This window comes from Sphaeramia orbicularis, chromosome 18, assembly GCF_902148855.1.
Source record: "Sphaeramia orbicularis chromosome 18, fSphaOr1.1, whole genome shotgun sequence".
NCBI lineage: Eukaryota > Metazoa > Chordata > Actinopteri > Kurtiformes > Apogonidae > Sphaeramia > Sphaeramia orbicularis.
Window position 1 is genome coordinate 27,914,221 of NC_043974.1, and position 23,701 is coordinate 27,937,921.

The following is a 23,701-nucleotide window of genomic DNA, read 5'->3' on the forward strand; positions in this document are numbered from 1 at the left end:
TTTCATTTTTTTTTTTAAACTGATGTGTATACAAAAGGAACAAAGGCTCTTTTGGTTCAAAACATTATAAGCAATACAGGGGCCCATCTCCTTGGGAGCTTCTCCCTCTGGAGCCTTAAATTATAAGTTACGTATATAATCTGTAGATTTCCCATACACGATCATTTTCCCCATTCTTCATATGTAAATTTACTTTGTGTCATTAAAAAAATAATAATACAAAATTAAAAAAAAAAAAAAAAATGATGATGTAGAAAGAATTAAATCTCAACTTCTAAAAAAAAAAAAAAATTCCTGAAGGTAACTCCCATGGGGCAATGCGAAAGGGGCGGGACTTTCGCTCTTTATTATCAAATTTTGCAACTGACAGGCCTGTTGGATGTATTTACGGGGTTAAATACTGCACTTTTATAAAAAAAAAAAAAAATTTTGTATAACCTGAATTTGTAGTAGTAGTAGTAGTCGTAGTATATTTAATGTTACTGAGTGGAAACGAGAGGAATATAGTAAGATAGAAATTACTTAATATTAGCTAAAACAGCTAGCCAATTCTCAGCAGGTGAATCCAATTAACTACCGGAAAGGCCTTTGTTGTTGGAAATGCAAAGAAAAAACACAACCTGCTTCTGTTATTGACCTGAACAGGTAAAATACAGTTGATTTAAAGTATATTTGACTGTGTTCCGGCGCCACAAGCGGTCCGCGGACCCCACTTTGGAAACCTTTAGCACTTGAAAGCAAACCACTATGTTTTTTGGGAGAACGCGCCCACGTGACAGGGGAAGCAGCATCCAGCGCACGAGCCGCTGTTCGTTTGATAGCATCCACGGCGCCGGACGGAGGGAGAAGCGGGGCAGAGAGAGAGACGCACACAGAGGGAGAAGAAGGAGAAGAAGAAGGGGGAGAGAAGGAGGAGGGACAGACCCGTCGAGGGAAGACTTGAATTAAAAAAAAAAGGCTGACATCTCCGCTTAGAAGCCCGCAGACTCCACCCGACTCGGCTGCCACACCATGGACGGCTATGCCCGGACCGAAGATGAGCTGTTCTCCTCCTGCCTCCTGAACCTCACCTGGGAGAATTGCTACGAGCAGGTAGGGCACGGCTCTGTTTAACATACCGGCATCATTTCCACATCACCAGACGATGCAAGGACAACGTTTTAATGAAGTTGTCCAACATATTGCGCGTAAAACTTGAAATTCGACATGTGGGAACTTCACAACACAAATGTAATTAATGAACTTCAAGGATGCTCATGCAAACTCCCTGTCCCCTTTCCTCTCTTTATGTTGTTTAAACTTTTTCTGCTTGACATTACACTTCTAATTGAATAGAAAAGTAGCCGACTAAGCGCCCCAGTGTCTCCAAACTACTTTTCTAAAAGGTTGCCTTCCCGAACTTCCACAGTTCCCCGTAAAGGCTCAAACATCCTGCCCCTGAAATCAATAATGAATTAACCTACTAGACAAAATAAATCTTACGCCAGGAATTCTATCAATAAACCAGAGGCACAAACTCAGCTTTTGAACTAACTGAGATGCGTAATGGTTTGGATATGACTGCATTCAGTGGGTTGTGAGATCATAGAGACGTGATCTTTCATTCATATGGATGTGTCCTCAAACCTTGAGGTTGCCAGGTTGGTGTAAAATCAGGTAAGGCACACTTGAATTGTGCTGAGTTTGTTGTTGTAGAGCCTGTATGCTGCATACTTTGATCCTGAAGTGCTGGGCCTGTTCTCACAGCGGAGCACCAGTGTCTGTTTGGAGATAATTACCTAATTCCTCCCTCTTCCCTCAAGCTTAATCAGTTCTGCCTTTAAAATACACTTATCGTGCTGTATGAAATCCCTCTTAATTCTCACATTCTAATTTGTGCGAGGAATGTGCGAGGCTAAAGTCATCTGCCACAAGAATGCCAATGAAATCATTCTTTATGAATGCTAAGAGGGCTCCAAGCTATTTAACAGTTTATGCTCAATGATTGATGCCAAAATATTTGTGCAGTGATTTTTATGGTAATTTACTTGAATACCACCATGAGAGCTCAAGATATATATACAGGATATTTATTTCTGTTATCAGCATCCAGGTTGTGATACGGTGGAGGAGGACATTCAAACAATACATCTCCTGTGGTTTAGTGGGCTACCATTTTGCATTACAACTAATCACAAATTAAAGAGGATTAGGCTCTTACAGCCCCAGCTACTGATTGGCTATGTAAGAGTCATATTGTAACAGTTATTTAGATGCAGGAAACAAAAGCCAGCCCCTGCCAACACGATTCAGAATTGCAAGTCATTGTGAATGGCATTTAAATGTGCAATAATTAAGCCGCAGCAGCGTTGGCTGTAAAATGGATTTTGGCATATCACTTGTGAGCGCCACATTTTTACTAACTTAAGACAGTAAAATCCCTGATTCACAATTGACTCAGTGTAGATTTTAACTGGATGCGCTCCCATCATTTATGGGAAGGGAACACAGACAGCTTAAATTAAAAGTTACTGACATTATTGTTTTAGAATGTGACAATTGAGAACAAGCCTTAATTTGTGCAACAAGCATCAGTCATTGTCTTGGTGTCATAAACTTCTTTCGTGTTGCAACTGGGTCACAAATATGGGATTAGAATAGCGGTCAACCTCAATGTTTTCCTTTTGGGGGCATTTCCATTTATTTGCAGTTTTGGAGACCACTAACTGATATTTGGAAGCAATATTTGCAGTAAAAATGAAGAGGCTTGGTGTCAAATTTTAGAGTAAGTTCAACATGAAACTTCTCAAACAGTTGAATAAAATTGTCAGTTTTCACATTAAAGTGATTGGGTTACAAGTAATAAACACTACTTGACAAATTAATGTCATTATGAGTAAAGTGTTACCAATCAGGTAGATCATAGACAGAGGGGGAATAAGCATCAAAGCCAAAATAGCACATTTTTAATTTACTAGATTAAAAAAATTAAGTTGAGAAAAATGTTAAATGAGAGACATGTTGAGTGAAAGTAAAATCCAGATTCAGATGTAACACTTTCTTAACTACTTGGTGAAAATAATTCATCATATTATAATAATAATAATAATAATACTGGAAAACGGGATTTACAATGAGCTTTTAAACAAGGCTTCAGATTAGAGAACACATTCTATACATTCCTTAAATCCTGAAATGGTTAATTAAGTATGTATTGCTTCAAAAGCATAAAAAATACCAACCTTTTGCTTTTTTCAGCTACTCATGTGAGTATTTGATGGTTTTCTTTATGTATCAGCATAGATGGACTAAATTTTAAGTTTTAATTGTTCAGAGTAAAAAAGCAAAATGAAAATGTCACCTCATATTCTGGGAAACTGATGACTTTTTTTTTTTTTTTTAATCTTTTGCGATTGAAGTCTGTAGCATTAATTGTTGATAAAAGCAATGACACTTTTCTGTCTCTGGTTGATAGCTCAGACTCTAAAAAGCCCTCGTGCCATCTCCCATATTCAGTTTGGTACAGTCTACTCTCTACTTTTTGAAATTCCCTTTTTTCCCAATAGTGAACCTTTTGAAAGCAGGTCATCTGCACGGCCAGCATGTTGTTAGTCATGCACATTGCCTCCCTCGCCCTCCCTAAGTCCTACGGCTGGTGGGTAAATAAATAAATAAGGAAGTAAAGGGAAATGTTGACACAGCCTGTCCTTGTGGCCAGATTATCCACTCATGCTTGAGCGCTGGGTAAAGGCCCTGCATTATGCAGCCTAAGACACAGAGACAGGGAAAAACTGTGGAAAAGCTGGGTCTTGCCGCAGGAGTGTGTGCATGCACTGTATTGGGGTGAGCGCCTCTGCTTTTGAAAAAGCAATTGCGTGGAGAGTTGAGATGCACGAGGTTGGGAGAGTAATGTCTTGGCTTAATTATCAAATGAACCCATTGGCTCTCACTTTACCTCATCTCTTTTCTTTTTTTCTGCTCGCTGCCTCTCACACTCTCTCCCCTTGTCAGGCTACTCAAGGGCTGCTGTCCATGGTGCTGAAAGTTTCATCACACATTTTGTGCATGTCTTTTTAGAATTCCAGGCTCCAGTCCCTGCCTGGCGCTCTTCAAAAGCAATGTATTCAGTTTGTCTCGACAAAAAGCGTGCCAACACTTGGCAGCCGAGCTCAAAAGGGTGAAGCCTATCATTCAAGACATTTTAAAAAGCTGCAGGTAACACAGTATGCTCACAGAAGTAGTGAGGACTAATGCGTCTTTTTATGTGTCTGCTTGTGCCTACAGCATGTTTCATCACAGCAAGACTCGAGTTACGCTACTACTCACTCGGTGGCTTGGGTAAATTCAGGCTCCTTTGTGTGCATGCTTATGTACCGTATTTGATCCATACTTCACTTTCTTTGTAATGACTCAGTAAGTCTGAACGGTACACTTAACAGCACGAAAAAGTTGAAGAAATTTGAATATTACAGGTTTCTTTTCTAATATCACTTCTGACTCTTTGCTTATCACAGACTTGGAAAAATTTGCTTGAGCTTATGTTTGAGATTGAAATAGTTTGCTCAGCATTGACAGGGCCATCCACTTTCGGTATCAGTATATTTGCAAATTCTTGATTGAAGTTTTACCATCTTTGTCACCCAACGATCTTGCTTCAGGCAGTGTAAGTGGTGCTTGGACAGAAGCTCTCACCCACTACTACAGACACTTTTCTTCTTCTCCAAACAGTGGAGTGTTGGTTATGTGTCACCTCAAAAAAAATATTGGAGTTGTTTACAAATACCAAAACAAGTGAGGGATTGTGCATGTGTTTCTGCAACAGCCTGCTATTACTGGATGGGCAAATGGTTGGTGTTTCCAGCATCATTTGCTCTTCATTGTGGACTCTATTTTCGCAAAGCAAACAAAAGCTCACATACTGCTTTTAATCACAATCATGACTCGCGTTGAATTGTGTCGTTTAGTTTTTTTTCGAGCACATAAAATCATCAGATAACAAAGAACAATACGACACAGACAAACAAAATTACCTGCATTCAAAAAGGAGTGGGAAAAAGTATAACTTTTAGACTCTCACCCCCTTTTTACAAACTCATAATTAAATTGATTCTGCTTCCTTTGCTTTGGTAACGCACTTTTTTTTTATTTACATTTTTGCAATGACACAAAACATCCATGCCAGCCATTCACCATACACTTTTTTAGTCAGCTCACACATAATCAGATTTGCATGATCAACCCTTTTTTTTTTTTTTTTAGTTTACATTTTTATTTTTATTTTTATTTTTATTTTTGTATTTAATTGTGGTCTTTCTTCTCAGTTTTAAAATTAAGTGAACTTTTTGGGGGTTAAGTGAGCGAGGCCAGATTGAGATGGTTTGGACATGTGCAGAGGAGGGATAGTGTGTATATTGGTAGAAGGATGTTGAAGATGGAGCTACCAGGCAGGAGGCAAAGTGGATGAACAAAGAGGAGATTTATAGATGTGGTGAAGGAGGACATGCAGGTAGAAGATCAGAGTCATTTTTATTGCCATGTAAGTAAGCAGGGTTCACATTACTAGGAATTTGCTTCAGTGGAACATGGACAAAGTAAGAAGCATGCAGGAATAAAATAAGTAAAGAAGTAAAAGAATAAACAAGTTAGCTAAAGTTCAAAATAGACAATATACAGTGTGGACAAAACCAGTTCATTGAGTGAGACTATAATGGTACCGGTTATGGTTCTGTGCAGGTAGTGCAAGTAATTAGCAGCGCAATCAGCAGGTGTATCAAGTGCCAATGCAGTGTATTTGGTGTTGGTGTTATTTAGAGTTCAGGAGTTCAACAGCAGAGGGAAAGAAGCTGTTCCTGTGGGGTGAGGTTCTGGTCCGAATGGATCGCAGCCTCCTGCCTGAAGGAGGTGGTTCAAAGATGCAGGAGACGGGGTCAGATGGAAACAGACGATTTTCTGTGATTTTTCTGTGCTGAAAATACTAGTAGTAGCCTCTCAGTTCTAAAATTAACACCTGGATTTATTGTATTTATTTATTTATTGTAAAATGAAATTCCAATAATTGGCGGCGACTAGTTATAAGTAGATGATAGTCCAGTGTGCAAAATGTGAAACTTCAATCGTTGTTTGACACTTGGCATAAAAAAGTGGAATGAAGGGATTGAAAAAGTATTTGTGGCTTGTCATTTTGTATCTCAGATCTACAATCCGCAGTAATATTTTCAATCCCATGTCTTTCCTACTTTAAACAAAACCATATCTTTTTGCTGAATAATGTAATAATAGTCTGCTACTTTGGTTGTACTTTGTTGATCTCCAAAGCGCTTTTCTCAGAGGTGATTGCTTAGGTTTTATAAGCAGCTCTTTATCCACTAAACTGCTGCTTCTCATGTCAAGTTTTTTACATGTGTCACATTAGGGAAGGAGAGCACATGAAGTCATTAGACTGCATAGTTGTTTTTTTTTTTTTTTTTAATTGTCGACAAGGTGCAAGAGTCATGAGAAATATGGAAATAAGAACATATAAAATAAAGATCTTAAATTCACTGAAAAAGGAAATTAAGTGTGATCGTCATATTTTCCGCCCCTAAGAGAATTGTTGTTATTTGTCTGTCATAGGACATGATATATTCTATAGTGTATGTGGTGAACAATCGATCAGGAAGTGATTTAGTCAATTCAGCCCTGTCAATCATCAAGTCATTATCAGACAGAAAACTGAGGTAATTGTGACCAGACTGAATAAAAACTGGTCGTCATTTGAGGTGCTTTAAAGGAGGGATGTTTCGTTTTTTTTAAATGGTATTATGCATTTTAAAATGTTTCCCTGTGGTCAGCATAAACTGTAAATGCTATGGTTGGGTCTGAATTCTTCATTAATTCAACTCCACAGGTCCATCTTCAACCCTATTTCTGAGTAATGACACCAGAAAGGTCATTTTGAGCGCTGGTCCTTTAAATGCAAATGAGCTACTTCACGCCCCACCCCCTCCAGGTTGTTGACTGTGCCTTCTGTCCCATTCAGCTACTTGTGTTTGTTGACACCTAAAATGTTCAGTTGTTGGTTGTAATTGGCTTGAAGTTCGGACATATTTTCAGTTTTACTGTAACTGCTGCTGCTGACAAACAATTATGGCATTCTTGGAGAAATGTTCGTCAGAAGTCTTGACCTTATATGTTCAAATGTCGTGATGTAACTAGTTATAGATGCAACAAAGTAAGAAGGAATTGAACCGGGTTGTAGAAATCCACTCCAGAATGAATATATAAATAGCTTTGCAGCACCTGGAGGGTTCAAATTCAAACTTTTTGAACTATTAAGGTCCCCAAATACACAAATAAATGTAGCAAAGACTAATAAGAATGGGTTTAGCAAAATATGAACCCTTTTAATCTAAATAAAAATGGACAAACTAAGTGAAAAGAAAAGAAAAAATTGGCAAAGATTAAGGAGAAAAAGTTTCCTAATACATTTACGGTTCCAGAAACACTAGTTTTAAGTACACAAAGCATGTATAGGGGAGAACCCACTCTTACAACTATCCCAAAGAGTATATCCAATTTCCATACTGATACTTGGTTTTTAATCAACAAGTGTGAGTGTGTGCCTGCTAAACAACTTGCTTTTGCACAGTAACCCACAGGAGCAGGGCCTGTTCACAGTTTAATGAGAGCCGTGTTGTTCCCTTGCAACATATTGCCAAGATATGGATGGGTAATTATCTAATCAAGACTTTGTGAAAGTGCTGCCACTTACTCACTGCTGACCTGCTAACCGTCTGCCAGAGTTTTAGCTGCAAGATGTTTATGTACGGATCATATAGTCTCATTGTATTTGCACTTGTTAAACTGTGGGATATTGTCAGGTTTATATGAGGCACAGGATGGTTGTTGGTATTATCTCTGAAACAAAATATTTGTAAAAGAGCAAATCATTCATGGGTTCATTTAGAAAAGATTAACATGAGTCTTATCAAACAATATTAGTTTCACTGACATAGTATCTGAATAATTAACCCATTAAGACCCAGAGCTACTTTTGTGTCAGCTCCCGAATGAATTTTTCCTCTTTTTTTTTTTTAACTTAACTAATTTATCATTATTTATTCTAAAATTATCCGTTATGTTTTACATTTTTAAGTATAAATCAGGTATTTTCCTGGATTTAATTCACTGGTCATGTAGATGTTCATTAAAGCTCAGATTAAAGTTGAGGGTTATTAAATGAGAAAAAGAGAAAACTAAAGATGTGATTTTTTTCAGTCAGATTTCTCATTAACTGAACATAAACCCAGTGTGTCCATCCACTGTCATTTATACAACTCCATGGGTTTTACTGGTGAATCAATGTCGTAGAAGATGGCGGTGTTTCCACGGTAACCACGGAGCCTCTGAACGTCCAAATGGGTCATATCTGATGACCATGAAAAGATGAATAACGGCATTTTACACCGAATATTTACATGTATTGATAAGATTAGTGGATCAACAGGTATTAAGCAGTTTTGATCAGTAGATGGTTTAGGTTGACGGTGGATGTTTGGGACTTTAAGGGTTAAAACTGTGTATTTATTTATGCTTTGACATATGAATGCCTGAGTGCGATGCTGTCCTCAGATGTAACTGTTCTTTGTCTACGTGGTCATTGTAAAAAATTGATCAGTGCAGTTAGGAGCACAACATCTAACATCTTTTATGTTAGAGCTTCTTGGAAAACACATTACAAGCATGAACGTAACCTAAGAACTCATTATTTTAATTCCAAAGGGAGTTGTGATCCACCAGAGGGAGCAACAAGCTTTGATTCTTCATGGATTTATAGAATTAGTCGTGTGAGGATCTTCAACATGAAAGGCCTTTTCTATATTGTGGCCAAGTGCATACACTAGTCATCCTTTAGTGCTGATAAATCAACTGTGTTTTCAGTCGAGGTTTTCTACAAAGGCCTCTAAGGTGCTTGTTTGCCAGATTAATAATTGCAGCCACAATATTAGTTACAAAGATATGCATCTTGTTTTCTAGCCTTCACGCACTGTGCTGTTTGAATTGGCATCGTAGGAGGGGGAAGTGCAGGCGCTTCAGAATACCGTCTTTGATTATGTGTGGGAAAATGTCTTCCTCATCATTGACAATCTGTTGATACCTCACAAAATCTGAGATGAAAGGAAATGCAGCTTAGACTGTGAAAAATCCTTGCCTTCTCACCGGGAGGTAAAAGTACTCTCACAAACATTGAATTGTACATCTGAAGTGTTATCAATTCCACCTGAAACGGAGGGCCCCGGTGGCAGAGCTGAACCCCTGCGCTTTTTGATCGCACCAGCAGCGCCTGTAAACAAGTATTTTCCCATCTCCCTCCCTGTCTGTCTCTTCGTTTCTCTTCTCTCCCTCCTCCTCCTCCTCCCCCACCAAGGTGTCTGGAGGAGGAGGTTCCTTTTGATTATCTCCGCTGCCGATTAATTGCTTTTCTTAACCTCTGCACAGACGTGCTCCTACACCGCCCTGGAGCCCACAGCACGCGCCCAGATGGACCCCTGCCAGGAGAAAAACAAACCACACCATGCTTCTATCCCCCCACCTTCTCCCAATTACTGACCTTCATCCTTTTTATTTTGCCTCGGATGTTATCATCACCATTATCAGTGTATTTACTTTGTTTGTTTAGCTAGTTACTTGGTGCACTGCAGCATTTTGGGCAAGAATTTAAGGTGGACTTGAGGATATGAGGTGTATTAATTTGTGGGCAGTTACAGGAGGTAGTTGAGATCAACATTGTGTGTCATGCTCTGTTTGCAGATGAATTGTGTATCATAAAGTGTCATCTGCACTGTCTCTGGGTCATGCAGGGCGGTTATAATGCGGGAATATTACACTGGCTTTTTCTAAGTGTCCTTATTCTGTGATTAAATAGATTTTGGCCTTGAGTTGTGCTGGCGAAGCAATTTCATTCAGGTTTTTTTTTTTTTTTTTACCCCCCCCTCCACAACATGGCATGTTCTTTTTCATCTCACTTTGCCATTGAGTCATGCATGTGCATCGCGTCCCTGAAAAGGTTCCAGCCCTCTTTTCCAAACACTGTCATGTAGCAGTGGGCTGCCTGCTTTAGACCTTGTCCTTTTTTCTACTTTTAGAGTATCCTGAGAGCATGTCCACAGACCCCCTGAAAGATTTATGCACTACACCTCACATGTAAACAACCTACTATCAATATTTGGATAACACTGTACTGACTGATTTTTGGGGAAAATAGGTAGGAGGGGTGATCTTTTGGAATTCCAGTACTGACAGTTGAAGTCAAGATGGGTTTCATTTAGACATTAAGAAAGTTTCTACCTTAGCCTGAAGTTGTTGGCAGAAAAGAGTCGGTTTATACTGGTAATCTTACTAGTCTCTGGCAGGAGTTTCATAATCCACAACTCAGACTTTTTGGTCTTGGTGTCTCTCCAGTTCAATTTTTTTTAAATCTCTCAGACTGAATCCAGACAAACTTCTTTTATATCTTGGGTTTTGCATGACTGTTTATGACATTACTGTAAGTGGCTTTGGGGATTTTTCGGGAGCATATTCTAATTGGTTCAGGTGTTTGATACAGAGAGCACCATGGGGCTCCAGTCTGGAAACCCACTCACATCCGCACACATGCTCACGCAGATACATTAATACAAAATCTGCATGCACAACATGAGCAGAAACATAATGTGCACACTGACTCACTCATTCACTCGCTAACAGGCTGGACTCCCTGGACTGTACGGTACAGTGTGTTGCTGCAGATATTCCCCATCAGCAGAAAGCTGGGATGAGCTGAGCTAATTGAGCTGGGAGGCCCGGCGGGGAACAGAGCCCCTTCATGCACTGGCTCGTCACTTGCTTTCTTTATTCATCAACCACTGCATCTTTAGTCCCACATCTCCAAACCACTCTGTAGTGCAAAACAATAAGCACTTTGATGCAAGCGTTAGTGTTTGAATAATGCCGGATGCATATGGATATGATCTAAAATGATTAAATGTAATGCAAATTCCTGGCTTCACGCAGTGCTCTATGTACCGTTTTATGGTTTCCTAAAGAAGCTGTAATTGTTTACATTAAATAACTGTTCCCTTTTACATATATGTCCAAGAAGACAGTTTTAGTGCTGTGCTACACCTGAGGAGAATAATTAAATCAGCCTTACCAGTAGGCTTGAATGGACAACTTTCCTCATCTGTATCACAGCAGACTGGCCAACAACAAAAGCAGATTACCTGTTCTATTTCAGGGATATTAAGATGTTACATGCCAGTTGATGGGCCCCGGGAGGCCCGTCATAAAAGCCACAGCAAGCTGTTGAGACGGAGACTTGGAGTTGTTTCCATCTTTTAGTTGCACTTTGGGACTGATTATGGTCAGGCAGACGGCCTTTACCTGGAAAGTCACTTTCACTTTCTCGTCCACCATTTGTTAGTATGGCTAATGTCTCATTAAGTCTCACAGAGGGGAAATGATGTGCTCTTTGGGTGAAGGTTAGGCTCTTAGCTTATCATGAGACAAAAGAGAGACTGATTATTCCAGCAGAGTCACGCCTTAGTTGGTGTCTTTCACAACAAGTCCTATTTGTGTTACTGCAGGAGCTGCTTCATTACCCATAATCTATTAGCCCTTCGTCTCCCTCCCCCAAATAAAAGTTAAAACATTTGGGCTAAATGATGAATGCTTGATCACTTTGCATGGTGTTTTACGGAAAGGAGTGGACGGAAAGGGGGGGTGGGGGGTAAATTTTACATTATCTAGGAGATAATTACAAAGCAATCACAAGCAGTTTCCGGTAAAGTGGTAAACAAGCCAAGGGCTTGTGCTCTTTTCCCAAGAATAATTAAAAGTCGCTTTGCATTCTATGCATCAGTGTCCTTTCTCCACTCAGTGGCCACCTCCTGGCATAATAAAGCTGGCTGAATCCTTCTAGAGGGGAAGGGTCCTTCATTTAGAAGTGATGAGGCAGTTTTTTGATCTGTCTGTCTCATATCTCATGCCTAACCAAAATTATCCTGATTTGTAGATCACAGTTCCCTACATTTTTTTCTGGATTTAATTATTTCATCTATTTCTGTTTGGAACAGCTGTTAATTGCTGTGTTAGAAAGAAGGGAGGACAAACAATATGGACTACTTCTCATCCATGTCTTTGCTTTTAATTCAGACATAACAAGTTTATTCATTGATTGTTCTGGACAGTTACTTGCTGAGACTGGTAGCAATGTTAGAGGAGAAACATTTTCAATTAAACTGAAAAACTGTCAATACAAGTGACAATAAATATGAACCAGGATTTCAAGATAATATATATTGGAAATGAGATCAGCAAAAAAAGAGATTTTCAGTGTGAGGTAAGGTTTGTTTTTTAGGTCTTCATTTGGTAGCTGTCCAAGTTCCCTTTGGTTTCCTCAGAGTGCTCTTGCCAGGATCACAGCCCGAACCTCCCAGGAGGGCGCTCAAATCAAGGACAATTTCCTTTGCTTGTTCCCAACTTCCTACTTCAGTTTCCAAGCTATTCCTATAACTCGAGACGCCCTCAGGCTGTGTTGCATCACAGCACTGACATGTAGTCGTTACTTCACTTCTAACAACACAAGAATCAGTCAATTATCCATGGAATCGATCAACATAACCCCACTGCCACTCATTTAAAGAGCCAATCAATCTGCATGGGTCTTTTCTGTATTTTCCTCACCACGGCACAGGGACGAGTGTGTGTGTGTTAAAGTGTGCTTACACGTGTTATTCGCAGCAGGGTGATCCGTGATGGATTTACTCAAGTGACAGCTTGTCTTCTGATTTATGGTTGTTTATCACGGCAGTAAGACTGGAACTGACCCCTCATCTAGCCTGCCACCAATTCCCATGATGCCGATAAAACCACACATTCAGCTACATGATTACCTCGCTGGCCACAATGCTATCAGGAGAAATTCATACCACTCATCTGATTTGTGTCTGTTTTTTGGAGCCTGTGAACTTTAAATGTTTGTACTCTTAACTTTGACTTAGTCGCTCCCCTGTTGGTGTGTTCTGGCTGCACCGGCCAGTTCCTTGGTGACTTCATTACTAAATGAAGCGGCCCATAATTCCACAGCGCACCGTGGATAAATGCTGTAGCGGCAGTCTGCGAGGCAGTGAGGGTGGGGTGGTGAAGGGGGACACCTCGTCCTCTCTACCTGATGACATGCAAGGTTTATCACGTTGAGCAGAGACATGGTCACCTTACCCCGGGCCTCATTGTGACAGCCAGCAAGTCACTCGAGAGCACCATTGGAAATCAATAAGCCCCTGCTCTTTAATTGTTAGAAAAAAGCTTCCCTGTTTACAGCATCACATCATCAGTCAGGACAACCTGACTTTCATTTATTTTTGCCTTTTCCTCTTTCCCCAACACTTTCTCCTCTGCGGAATGTGCTAGTTGGCTGATTGTTTAGTTGATTATGTAACAAGAGCTGGCCTGAATACATTTTGGGGAACCTGTTTGATATGCATGCAGACACTTTTCTGGTTAACTTCAGGGTGCTTTTGTCTGTCTGATCTTGGCGAATGTTTGCCTCAGCGTGAGTTGTTTGTCTGTCTGGCACTAAGGGAGGACGAGTGCTCGCTTCTGTCTTCTGTTGACTTAATAATACAACTGCTCTACTGCTTAATGCATTATGAGAAAAGGGGGAGGTGATTCCCATTGTGCACTTTCTATCATGACCCTTTCTACTCACTTTTGTCCCAGGTTGCATGCTACATATGAATTATGTGCACGAGAACATAAAATTCTACTTATATTTTTTTAATTATGCATGGTTTGTGTAATGTGTATGTTGTCTTTGCTTTAGAATTTATGTCATCAAAAGTTAAATTGACAGCCATTTCAACCATATGCACAACTAAAAATATTTATCCTAAGAATAATCCCTTGGTCATGTAAAACAACCTCACTAATGCATTATGTAATGTACATTGTATGATGTGTACATCTTGTGTACAACTGATTTTTGGCTTTAACAATGTTTAACATGTAAAATAATAGGTATATTTAAATCCGAATCATATTGCTTAACTTTGAACACAAACTTGAATGAACTACAAATTTCAAACTGTCAGCTTGATAGGATTTTGTTTTTGCTACAGTTACTAAAAGAAATAACGAAACTCAGTCCTGTGTGTTAAGTTTTAATATAACTTTTAAAACTGACAAGACCATCAGCGCTATAAACCAACTTGGAAGGCAGCAATTTCATTTAAGCACTAATATATAAATGATCATTTTTGCAAGTACATTTTGAAAGCACTACTATATCTTCATGACGTGTATACTCTATATAATATGCCAAAAAAGACTGATTTAGCTAAATGAATAGTATAATGTTCAATGTCTCATAGTTAAGTTACTTATGAGAGGTCCCTGTCTTTCAGATGAGAAAGCCAAAAGCAATAGAGGCTACCTGGTTTCCACTCTCGACTCCATCTGTGGTTTCACGAGCTTCTCCTATTAGTACATTACCTGTGGAGGACTACAGCTCCAAAACTCTGATTAGGTCCTCTTTGGTTAATTACCTGCTCGGGCCACAGTTGGCCATTTGCAGCGTTTAATGGAGGGATGATGCCGCAGCTGTCCTTCGTCCGTCATTCATCTGATTTGTGCCCTTTATGCCACAATTTATAAATGGCCGAAGCTAGCGTAGCATACATCACTCTCATTAAAGTGATGCACACAGCAGCTTCGAACTGCAGAGCGGCAACAAAAGCTGTGTTTAATTATGAGGAAGAGGAAAGAGGATATTATTGTGTACTAGAGGAAATTCTTGGTGATTCCTAGAGAGAGGACCTAATTGTGGCATTGTTGTGGTACTTTGAAATGCCGCAAGCGGGCTGATTGCTGCTAATTTTCTCCTGTCCTCCTTCTACTCTTTTGCTCTCAAGCTATTCAGGGCAACAGGCTGCTTAATTATTTATACCTATCTGTTACGGTATGAAAATCGGGAGGACACTAACATGCATACAACAGAGGGAATCTAATATTCCCCCCTCGTGTGTCTTCTATGGACTGTAACTCTCTCTGAATCCTTTACTCTGTCTAGTAACAGTAGTTGAGGGAATGGTAGCATTGAACTGAATCCTGAACAGATGGCTTATTTTGCTTCTCGCCTGCTTGCAACTATGCACCAACACGAACATTCTCCGACGGAAGAAAAAGCCATATACTCAAGCCCAAGGTGCTATAGTTTCATCCAATAGTCATGTGTTCATAAGCCAGAGAAACTGTTTACCCACTTCACCCTCTTAAGAGCGCTGCCGCATTATTTTGGACTTGTTTATTTTCATTTCTACTTTAGGCCATGTTTCCATTTCCACCTGCGTGAAATTCAACACCCGCATGTTTATTCTGTTTTTATTCTGCGCTGATGTACACACACATGCTCAAATAAATTGAATAAAAACAGAAGTGTTCTTGGACAAGTTTAGTACCCACTTGTCATACTGTCAGTGCTTACCCCATTTTTCCTCTCTGGATGTTAATGTTCTTTTGTGTCTTGTCTGTGACTCGCCTGGTTTTTTTTTTTTTCCTCCAGTTCTTCCCGAGGGGAGGTGGATAGCACATGTGAACGGATCACTTCTGATTAGTGGGGATGCTTTAAGAAGATCCCTGTTGTGTTTTTCTCCAGAAACAAACAGTGGTGTGGACTCCCCAGGGAAGAATACCATTTTCTTAGCACAGCATAACCCCTGAGAGAAGTTGTTTTATCTCCCAAGTGCTGTTAACTTAGAGCTTTAAATTGTGTGACTGCAGATTCCTTGTTTTTCACATCACAAGATGATGATATCGCATGGTATGGTGACTTGAAAAAAAAAAAAAAAAACTCTTTTGAGGTCGAGTTCATTTAGTGACAACAGTGCTGGCTTTTTAAAGTTTGGACCTGGTTCACAATATAAACACACTGTCATTCAATTCTCACTGCCAATTTACATATAAAGTGTCTGATAAGCATTTGTGTGTTGCCAAAGCACGTTTGTCCAATTTGTGTCAAAACATAAAGGTTGTGAGGAATTTGTCTTTGTTTTGAATCATATGCCATTTTGTGTGAGGAGAGGCAGAATGAGGGAAGATGGGGGAGTTAGGTAAATAGTCCGGGAGGGTGGGAGCAGGAGCAGGAGACTGATTTGTCTCCGTTCTGTCGGGAGGATTTACGGTGCAAGTGTGTTGAGCCATCAATCAATTGTGACGCACTCCAAGGACAACTTTGTCTCTTTATGCAATTTGTAAGGCTGTCCAGTCAAATTGATTCCTTAACCAAGAGTCGTCCAGCTCCCAGACAAGAGTAAAACACCCTGAAAAGAACATCAACCTCTGTGTTTGTTTTAAACCAGACAATAAATGATACTTTTCTCTTGTATATCAATGCGCAAAATCCGGCCGCAAAACAAAGTGGGTGACAGAAAACAAGATTAAATGTGATTGCACAAATGACTGATTCAGTGTGACTGAATGAATTGGGTGAGGATGGGGGCTGTTCAATCCCTATGACAAAGGATTCTGTGATATTTTTGTCTTTAGTCCCTAATGTAAGGTTTGGAGGCATACGTCAGTTTTTAGGCAATGTCACATGTAGTTTCCTGATTGGTTACAAACCTGTTCTACTTTGTTAAAAAAAGTTAGGATTTTCAGTTACAGGATCTTTAACATCCTTACAGCCCCTTTTTTGAAATTATTATCATTTCATTTATTGATGCTTCTTTTTTTTTTTCATCACAGGGGGTTGTTGTCTAAGGATGGGCAGATACTTTGCAATGTACTGCATGAAAGTTGACAAATTCCACATAAATATTAAAAAATCTGGAAAAAAAAAAAAAAAAAAGTTACCAAGACAAAATCCATACACATATCCTGCATTGTATGAAAGTCATGAGTCATTTTTCTTAACTTGTGCAGGATCAAAACCCAGCATTGTGCTGTGCAGGTGCTGAGTCCAGCAAGACTAGGTGTCAAGCTCCTAAAGAAGGTTGTTATGACTATTTAAAACATGTCCAGCAGCTCTGGAATATTAACAGCCATATCAGCTGTCACTGAATGTTAATGATCAAAAATATGAATAGAAATGAAACCCACAGTTCCCACAGTTGTACTGGCTGCTGGAAAGTAGAGACAGACATAGGCATTTGATTTTTTTATGGCAGGTAATGGCAAATATTAGGAAGCAAGGATAGACATGCATAGACATTCTCAGTTTGATGACTGAGATATTGTTGTTGTTTTTTTTTTAAATCATACTGCAGCAGTTCAAGAAGAGAAACGACAAGGTTATCGATATTTTCAGTAAACTGTTTTACTTGGAACAAAGAGCAGAGAATCTTCTCAATCACAACCTGTATTTGCTATTTGTGGCAGCCTCATCTGCACAACAACCCATTCTATTTGCAGTGTTGGGGCTTTGTTACTCTGCCATAAATGTAATTAGGATGAATTGAACTACAAGTATGATGAGACAGAACAAATATACAATGTCTGAGTGCCTCAGTCACAGCAATGACCGTGATGTTTCAGTTAATCATTCATTATGATTCTGTCTATCGAGTCATTCGTCTGTAAGTCTAATAATCAGTTTGATTAGTGATAATGTGTTGACTTACCTTGAACTTTTAGATATTTGGATGCCTGTTAACTCGATGCTTGTATGTTTTTGTACCTGATATCTCTGACTTAGAATTACAAATTTGGTCTGTTTGTCTCACTGAGATGCTCATAATGCAGGCTACAGATAAAACTAAGGTTAAAAGCAAAGCTCCAGAGATAAAAAAACCCAAACCAAAACAAACAAACAAACAAAAAAAAAATTAGATTTAGAACCTTGTTATGTTTGTTTGTTCTTATTCTGGCTGTTCTCAAACTCTTAATTCACTTGCATTTTTCTCTGTAAACTGTCTGCATACAAGTACAACACTTGTCTAAGTAGCAACATTTGCTTTTGAATAGATTTATAATTACTTGGCTCGTCATCTGTGATTATATTGCAACCATTGTCTATTTCTGGTTCTTACCAAATCACCTGATGATAGGTTGAGAGGAAACCCCATCCCACCATTTCCTGCTGAGCGTGCAGTCGGTTTTCTTCCGTGCCGACTCTGTGGTCATTTGGGACGTTTAGCGGACAATAGCAGAACGATTACAGAAACAGGCTGTACACTTGAATAATTGATGCCGGAAATCACGCTCAGCTTTTCAGACTTCATAATGATCCCCCTTCACCCCAGCATGCATACGGACCGAATGCGTACGTACCCCAATATATTCTGTTTGTGTCCCAACACCTCTGATCAACTGCTCTGAGTCATTTGCTTGGGTGTAGAGATCACATTAATGTGGAAATGAGGAAAAAAATCTGAACATTAATGGCATATGATGAATTACACTGCCTCATAAATGTCTTGGCATTGCTTTTAATATGGTCTTTAAGATTTTAGATTAGCAGCCCCTCATTTTTCTGCTGTGAAAATTAAATTCAAAAGAACATTTCCCTTCCATTCCGCTGCCTGAAATGACTAAAACATAAATATAGAAACAAATTGAGTCAAAGATTATCTAATGGAGCGTGCGTCAGTGCAGTCTGTCACAAGCTTTATATAACAGTATCGCTCAATTGCCACGACTCTTTAACTATTGAAACCGTTTTATTTACCAAATGGAACTAGTTTTGAGCCCTCGCACTGTACTTTATCATTCATTTAAGACACAAAAACATCTTCAGACCAGTAAGCCTTTGACAGCTGGCACCAGGCCCATATCACATCCACAAGAAGAATGGCTGAATTTGTGACAACAAATAGCCTGAAAATATAGTTCATTTCAGTTTGATCAGGAAAAAATATTCCATCTGAGGGCTGCCTGACAAACGGCTCCATGACATGTCAGCTGTGCTGCACATTTTGTGTGTGATAAGAAAAATCTGCAGGGAGAGAGATCCAATATTAACAACAGCAGTTTCTTTTACAGAAGAGATCTTTTTGGCTGTGACATCACTGGCAGTAATAGCAAGATAAAAAAGATCAGACAAGAAGCTTTACTGTCAGAGCTGTGGACCAATGTAAGCCCAGCAATGATTTTTAGACTACGGAGCCTTGGCAACACTTCAGAATTATTCTGGGAATTGAAGTGTAATTTATAATGCATTCTACGCAATAGACAAATGGTTATCCTTGCATCTGTCTGGTATAAAATTGTCTTAGTTAGGGATCTGCAACCCACGGCTCATGGGCTAGATCTTGCCCTTTTATCTTCTCTAAAGTGGCCCCCTGTGGTTTTGTCAGAAAAACAAGGGACATATTGAAATATAAAATTTTATATGTTTTACTGTAAGTGTTATCATCCTAAAGCTACACTGGCCATATATAAAAAGGTGCAGCCCATGCACAGAATAAAAACACCTTAACATTTCATCAAACTAAATTCTGTCATCTGCTACATATGGGTCCGATCAAATGAAAGTGAACATCAACATCAAAAAGTACATTTGTACACATCATTAATCAAGTGGGCTCATGTTTTAGCAAAAGATCTCTATTTTATGGAACTGTTGTCCTTTGTAAAATACCACTTGTAGAAAAAAAAGTTACAACCAATTTTATCAGTTGTACTTTTTACACCATAGCCATGCCTCAGACATGAAAATATAGCTTGAATTTGATGGTAAAAATTATATATAAAGATGTTTAAAGCATATTCAATCTGTCATGCGTGTGCGTTTCAGTTGGTAACCGCTTGCATGCGTTGGTTTCCATCCTATTTATAATACTATGGGGGTATGGGGTGGTGCAGTCCGTGCCCCCTGCAGAAGTGAATCTTTATGCTCATTTATCTTTTCTCTACCTCCTGAAGTAGGGATGTAAACAATTAATCGACTAACGGTTAATTGTTGATAAGAATTTGCTTAATTAAATTATTAATTATCGGTTAATTGCCCTTATCCGCCTGTCCACACCAGTCCGAAGGCTGCCGATTTGTCCGCGCTGCGACGCTGTGGCTGGGATAACCAGTCATCAAACCAGATCATGGTATTGATGATTTAGAATATCTTTAGGGACATGATGGAACGAAACACAGTCTGTTTGTGGGAGCAGTGCACCTCTGCGTAAATACATACACAAATGCGGGGTCGGTGTAGGATCGGAGCGTTATTCCTGGAGGTTGGTCTCGTCCACGGTCAGTGAGACGGAAGTTGAAAACATCCTCCAGGCTCCTGATTCGGGCCACAGGTATGTCAAGCATTTGCAAAGCTTCAGGAGGTAGGGAAAAGATAAATGAGCAAAAAGTTTCACTTCCACTTCTGCGGAGGCTCGGACTGTATTAGTATTATGAGTAGGACGGAAAGTGACGCACGTGCGCAGTTACCAACCAACACACACGCATCCCCCAGCCGAACTGCACATGTGCGACCAAGTCACCCCCCCCCCACCCCCCCACCCCCCACACACACACACACACCGTCGAAACGCACACGCGTGCACCCCCCCATTACACACCTCTGCATCAACAGATGAATTCCACAGGAAACACTGACTGTATCCAGTGGTTCAATAAATCAGTCATTAAAGGTGGGGTCTGAGATGTTTTTCTGGAGCATTTTTTATTATATTCCTTAAAATCCCCTTCACACCCCAATTACAACTAATTAATTAAATGCTCTAACACAAAAATTAAAAAAATCAGTCACCTGTGGAACAGGTAGGAGTGAAAAAACACCCTCCCATCATTTTGAGCGCCCACTCGAAATGATTGAACGGTGATATGTCTATCAAACTCAACTGCTATTCACCCCTCCCCCCTTCCCCCCTCTGCGCGTAACCCCTCTTCGTGTTCCCAGAGGCTGGAGTGCTTGTATAGGAAGCATAGCCAGAGCTTGGCTATATTATTGATATTAGGATGGAAAGTTCACCTGCAAACTGTTTTGTTGCTAACATAAACCACTAGGAAATGTAACATTAGTCACAAAGGTCTGAACTGGGGCTGTTCTGGAAGAGTGGGGGTGTTAGAGGAAACTGAATGAGCTATGTATGGATATATGCGAGCCGGAGGCTCAGCCAGGACTGTAGTCGGGGTAGGAGCCCGAGACGTATGGGACCAGAGCAGGGAACGGAGCCTCAGCCGGTGTTGGAGACTGTTCGGCGGGACTGGAACAGACCGTAGATGGCGTTGGAGCCCAACCCGGGTACGGAGCACTGCAGAGCCGGTCATTTGTTGCTGTGCAGTGCTTGTGAACCCTCGGGAGCAAACAATGCGCGTTCCATCGCTCTGGAGACGTGGCTTCAGAGGGACGTCTGAAGAAAGGGGTTTGGACTTCTGGACTGAGTATTTTCAAAATGTGGCTTGCTCGAACCGTTTTTCTAAGATGTCAGACCCCACCTTTAAGGCATATGACATGCTTTTTTCATGAAGCATACAAACAATATTTCTTACAGACCCTAGTGAAAAAGAAATTCAGGTTCTCAGGAAAATCGCTGCATATCAATTAATTGTTAATTGATCGATAAGGTCAACCAACTAATGATTAATGGATTAATTGATAATTTGGATCCCTATCCTGAAGCTTCGCAAACTTTCATTTGAGGGGGCAGGATGTTTGTCCAGGACTATTACTTATTATACATATGTATAATAAGTCTAATGCGACGGTGATGATTTTTTTGTTTTATGAAACGTATGGTGTGGTGGCAAGGATCTTACCAACAGAAATGCTGATGTAGACATACCATGTCTTGTTAGATACTGGAGAGGTGATGGGTGTTCAGAAAAATGTTATTCCTTTTTCTTGCAAATGTTGCTATTGGAAAGACTGTTGATCATCCATAGGTGGATTTAGAGGTGCGGAAATCTCTCTGATCAAAATTGCATTGTGAAGCAGACAACATAATCAAATCAAATAGTGAGGTCTGTGAATATTTACAGCTCTGTAATGCACTGCACAAGGATTAATGTTATGTTTATGTTTACTAAGGTGGATCACACAGTTTCTTGTATTGAAAAGATGCATCTAGATTTGTGAAGTTCGTAATTACCTGACTGCTTTTATTAAACATACTGCGTGTAAGATTTACAGGGATTTAGGATGATCTAATTAAGTAAATGGAATATAATAGTTAGGTTTTCTTTAGTGTTTTTGTTACCTTGCAATGAGCCGTTAATATCTGCAGAAGGAATGGGTTTAATTTGTTTGAGGTAAAGGTGCTCAAAACAGACTTTCTCCTCTTCTTTTTTCTGTTTTTATATCAGGTAGAATCCATTGTTAAGGTGCATTACTGTCACGGTGTTTGAGTGTAGATATCTTACCTTTACTAAAAAGCACAGAGAAAGGACAAAACAAGCACCAGCTCTAACAAGGGACTTCATATTTCTTGTGGATATTGTAGGTGAGGTTGTATTCAGCTGCTTGTATTCTGTAACTTCACAATTAGATGTCCATAAATGGCACACACTGAACCTTTTTTAAAAATGGGTAAAAAGTATTAATGTCCGGGAATATAGAAAACTGAGGTTGTGATGTATTTAGTATTGAGAATAATAGTACTTTTGATTTGTTTAGAGGTGAAATGAGTTGTGATGCAAGATTCATACATTTCAGTGGCATAGCTGTGGACTGTAAATTGAGTAAAAAGCAATATGAAAAAGTTCTTTGCATCTAAAAAGAACTAAAAACAACTGCTATGAGTATTCAATGATTTTGGCATTTGGTCACAACTATCAGAGGAAGCTCTGAGATATTTACTTAGTGGTTTGGCTGGCAGGAATGGATTTTTTTTTTTATTTTTTATTTTTTATTGGATTACATGGAAATGCCTTTTTTGTGTGGGGCAGAAAATGAGAAATACACACGGCAGCCATGTGGAAAGTAGAGCTTAGTCTGAAATAGGTAAAATAGGATGAAGGGCTGTAGAGTGGTTTTAAAAGTGTCATGCTCTGCTGTGTTAATTGGCCCAAAGGCATGTTGTACATGATTTATATGTAATTGGCCTTTATGGATGGCTTCAGTGAGCAGCCAGTGGTGACTGCCTATGTAACCTATAACCTTTGAAACATCAACTTCTAAGCTCTGTCCAGGTCCAGGGGAGTTCACAGGGAACAAATGAACAATTCATGGACGCGGCTGTGCTCAGATTTCAGTCAACAGCTCCCTGCTTCATCCCCTGTCGGGAAATGACAAAAAACAAGACACTTTGATCAAAAAAAGCTCCATGCACACAATTGGGAGCAGAAGTGCCATTCCACCCACCCCCTTTTTCAAGGCTGTAGACTTGGCTAAAGTGTGATGTCCAACAGCTCTGCTCAGAATAGCTTTTTGTGGTTCCTGTCTAAAGCACTGGACATCACAGCCAGTGCTGCCACTTTTGGCTCCATTAGAAAGTTGGTCTTTGTTCAACTGGGTCTTTCGCTGCTTATTTAACATTCTGCTCACCTGTGCATTTGCCAAGCGAGGCATTGTGCTGCTATTGATTGTCCGAGACCTGGTCAGTCAGGAAGAGTGTGTGGCGCCAGGTTATCAGTACCATCACCCCCTAGAAAAGCTGCATTTGCCTCTCCTTTCCCTTATCAATAGTTTGGGAGTGCATTAAGAGTGGCTGCTCAGCCTGATTTATTGAGACGTGCCTGCGCCTCTCTCCACACCCAAAGGGCACCGGGTAACAATCCAGTCTCACTTCCTTTCCCTGCAAACAGTGTTTATTTACTCACT

At 39.9% G+C, this 23,701-nt stretch overlaps 1 protein-coding gene across 3 annotated transcripts in view; it reads left to right on the top strand.

The window, feature by feature from the left end:
* Positions 1–954: 954 nt before the first annotated feature.
* ppargc1a (peroxisome proliferator-activated receptor gamma, coactivator 1 alpha) overlaps positions 955–23,701 on the top strand; it is a 325,980-nt gene continuing 303,233 nt past the window's right edge. For 2 of the 3 annotated variants that reach the window (XM_030162415.1, XM_030162416.1), the window contains exon 1: positions 962–1,092. In XM_030162415.1, coding sequence (XP_030018275.1) covers positions 1,012–1,092 — 81 coding nt within the window. In that variant the 5' untranslated portion in view covers positions 962–1,011. Of the gene's footprint in view, positions 1,093–23,701 lie in introns of all 3 variants that reach the window. The other variant, XM_030162414.1, reaches the window with a different exon arrangement.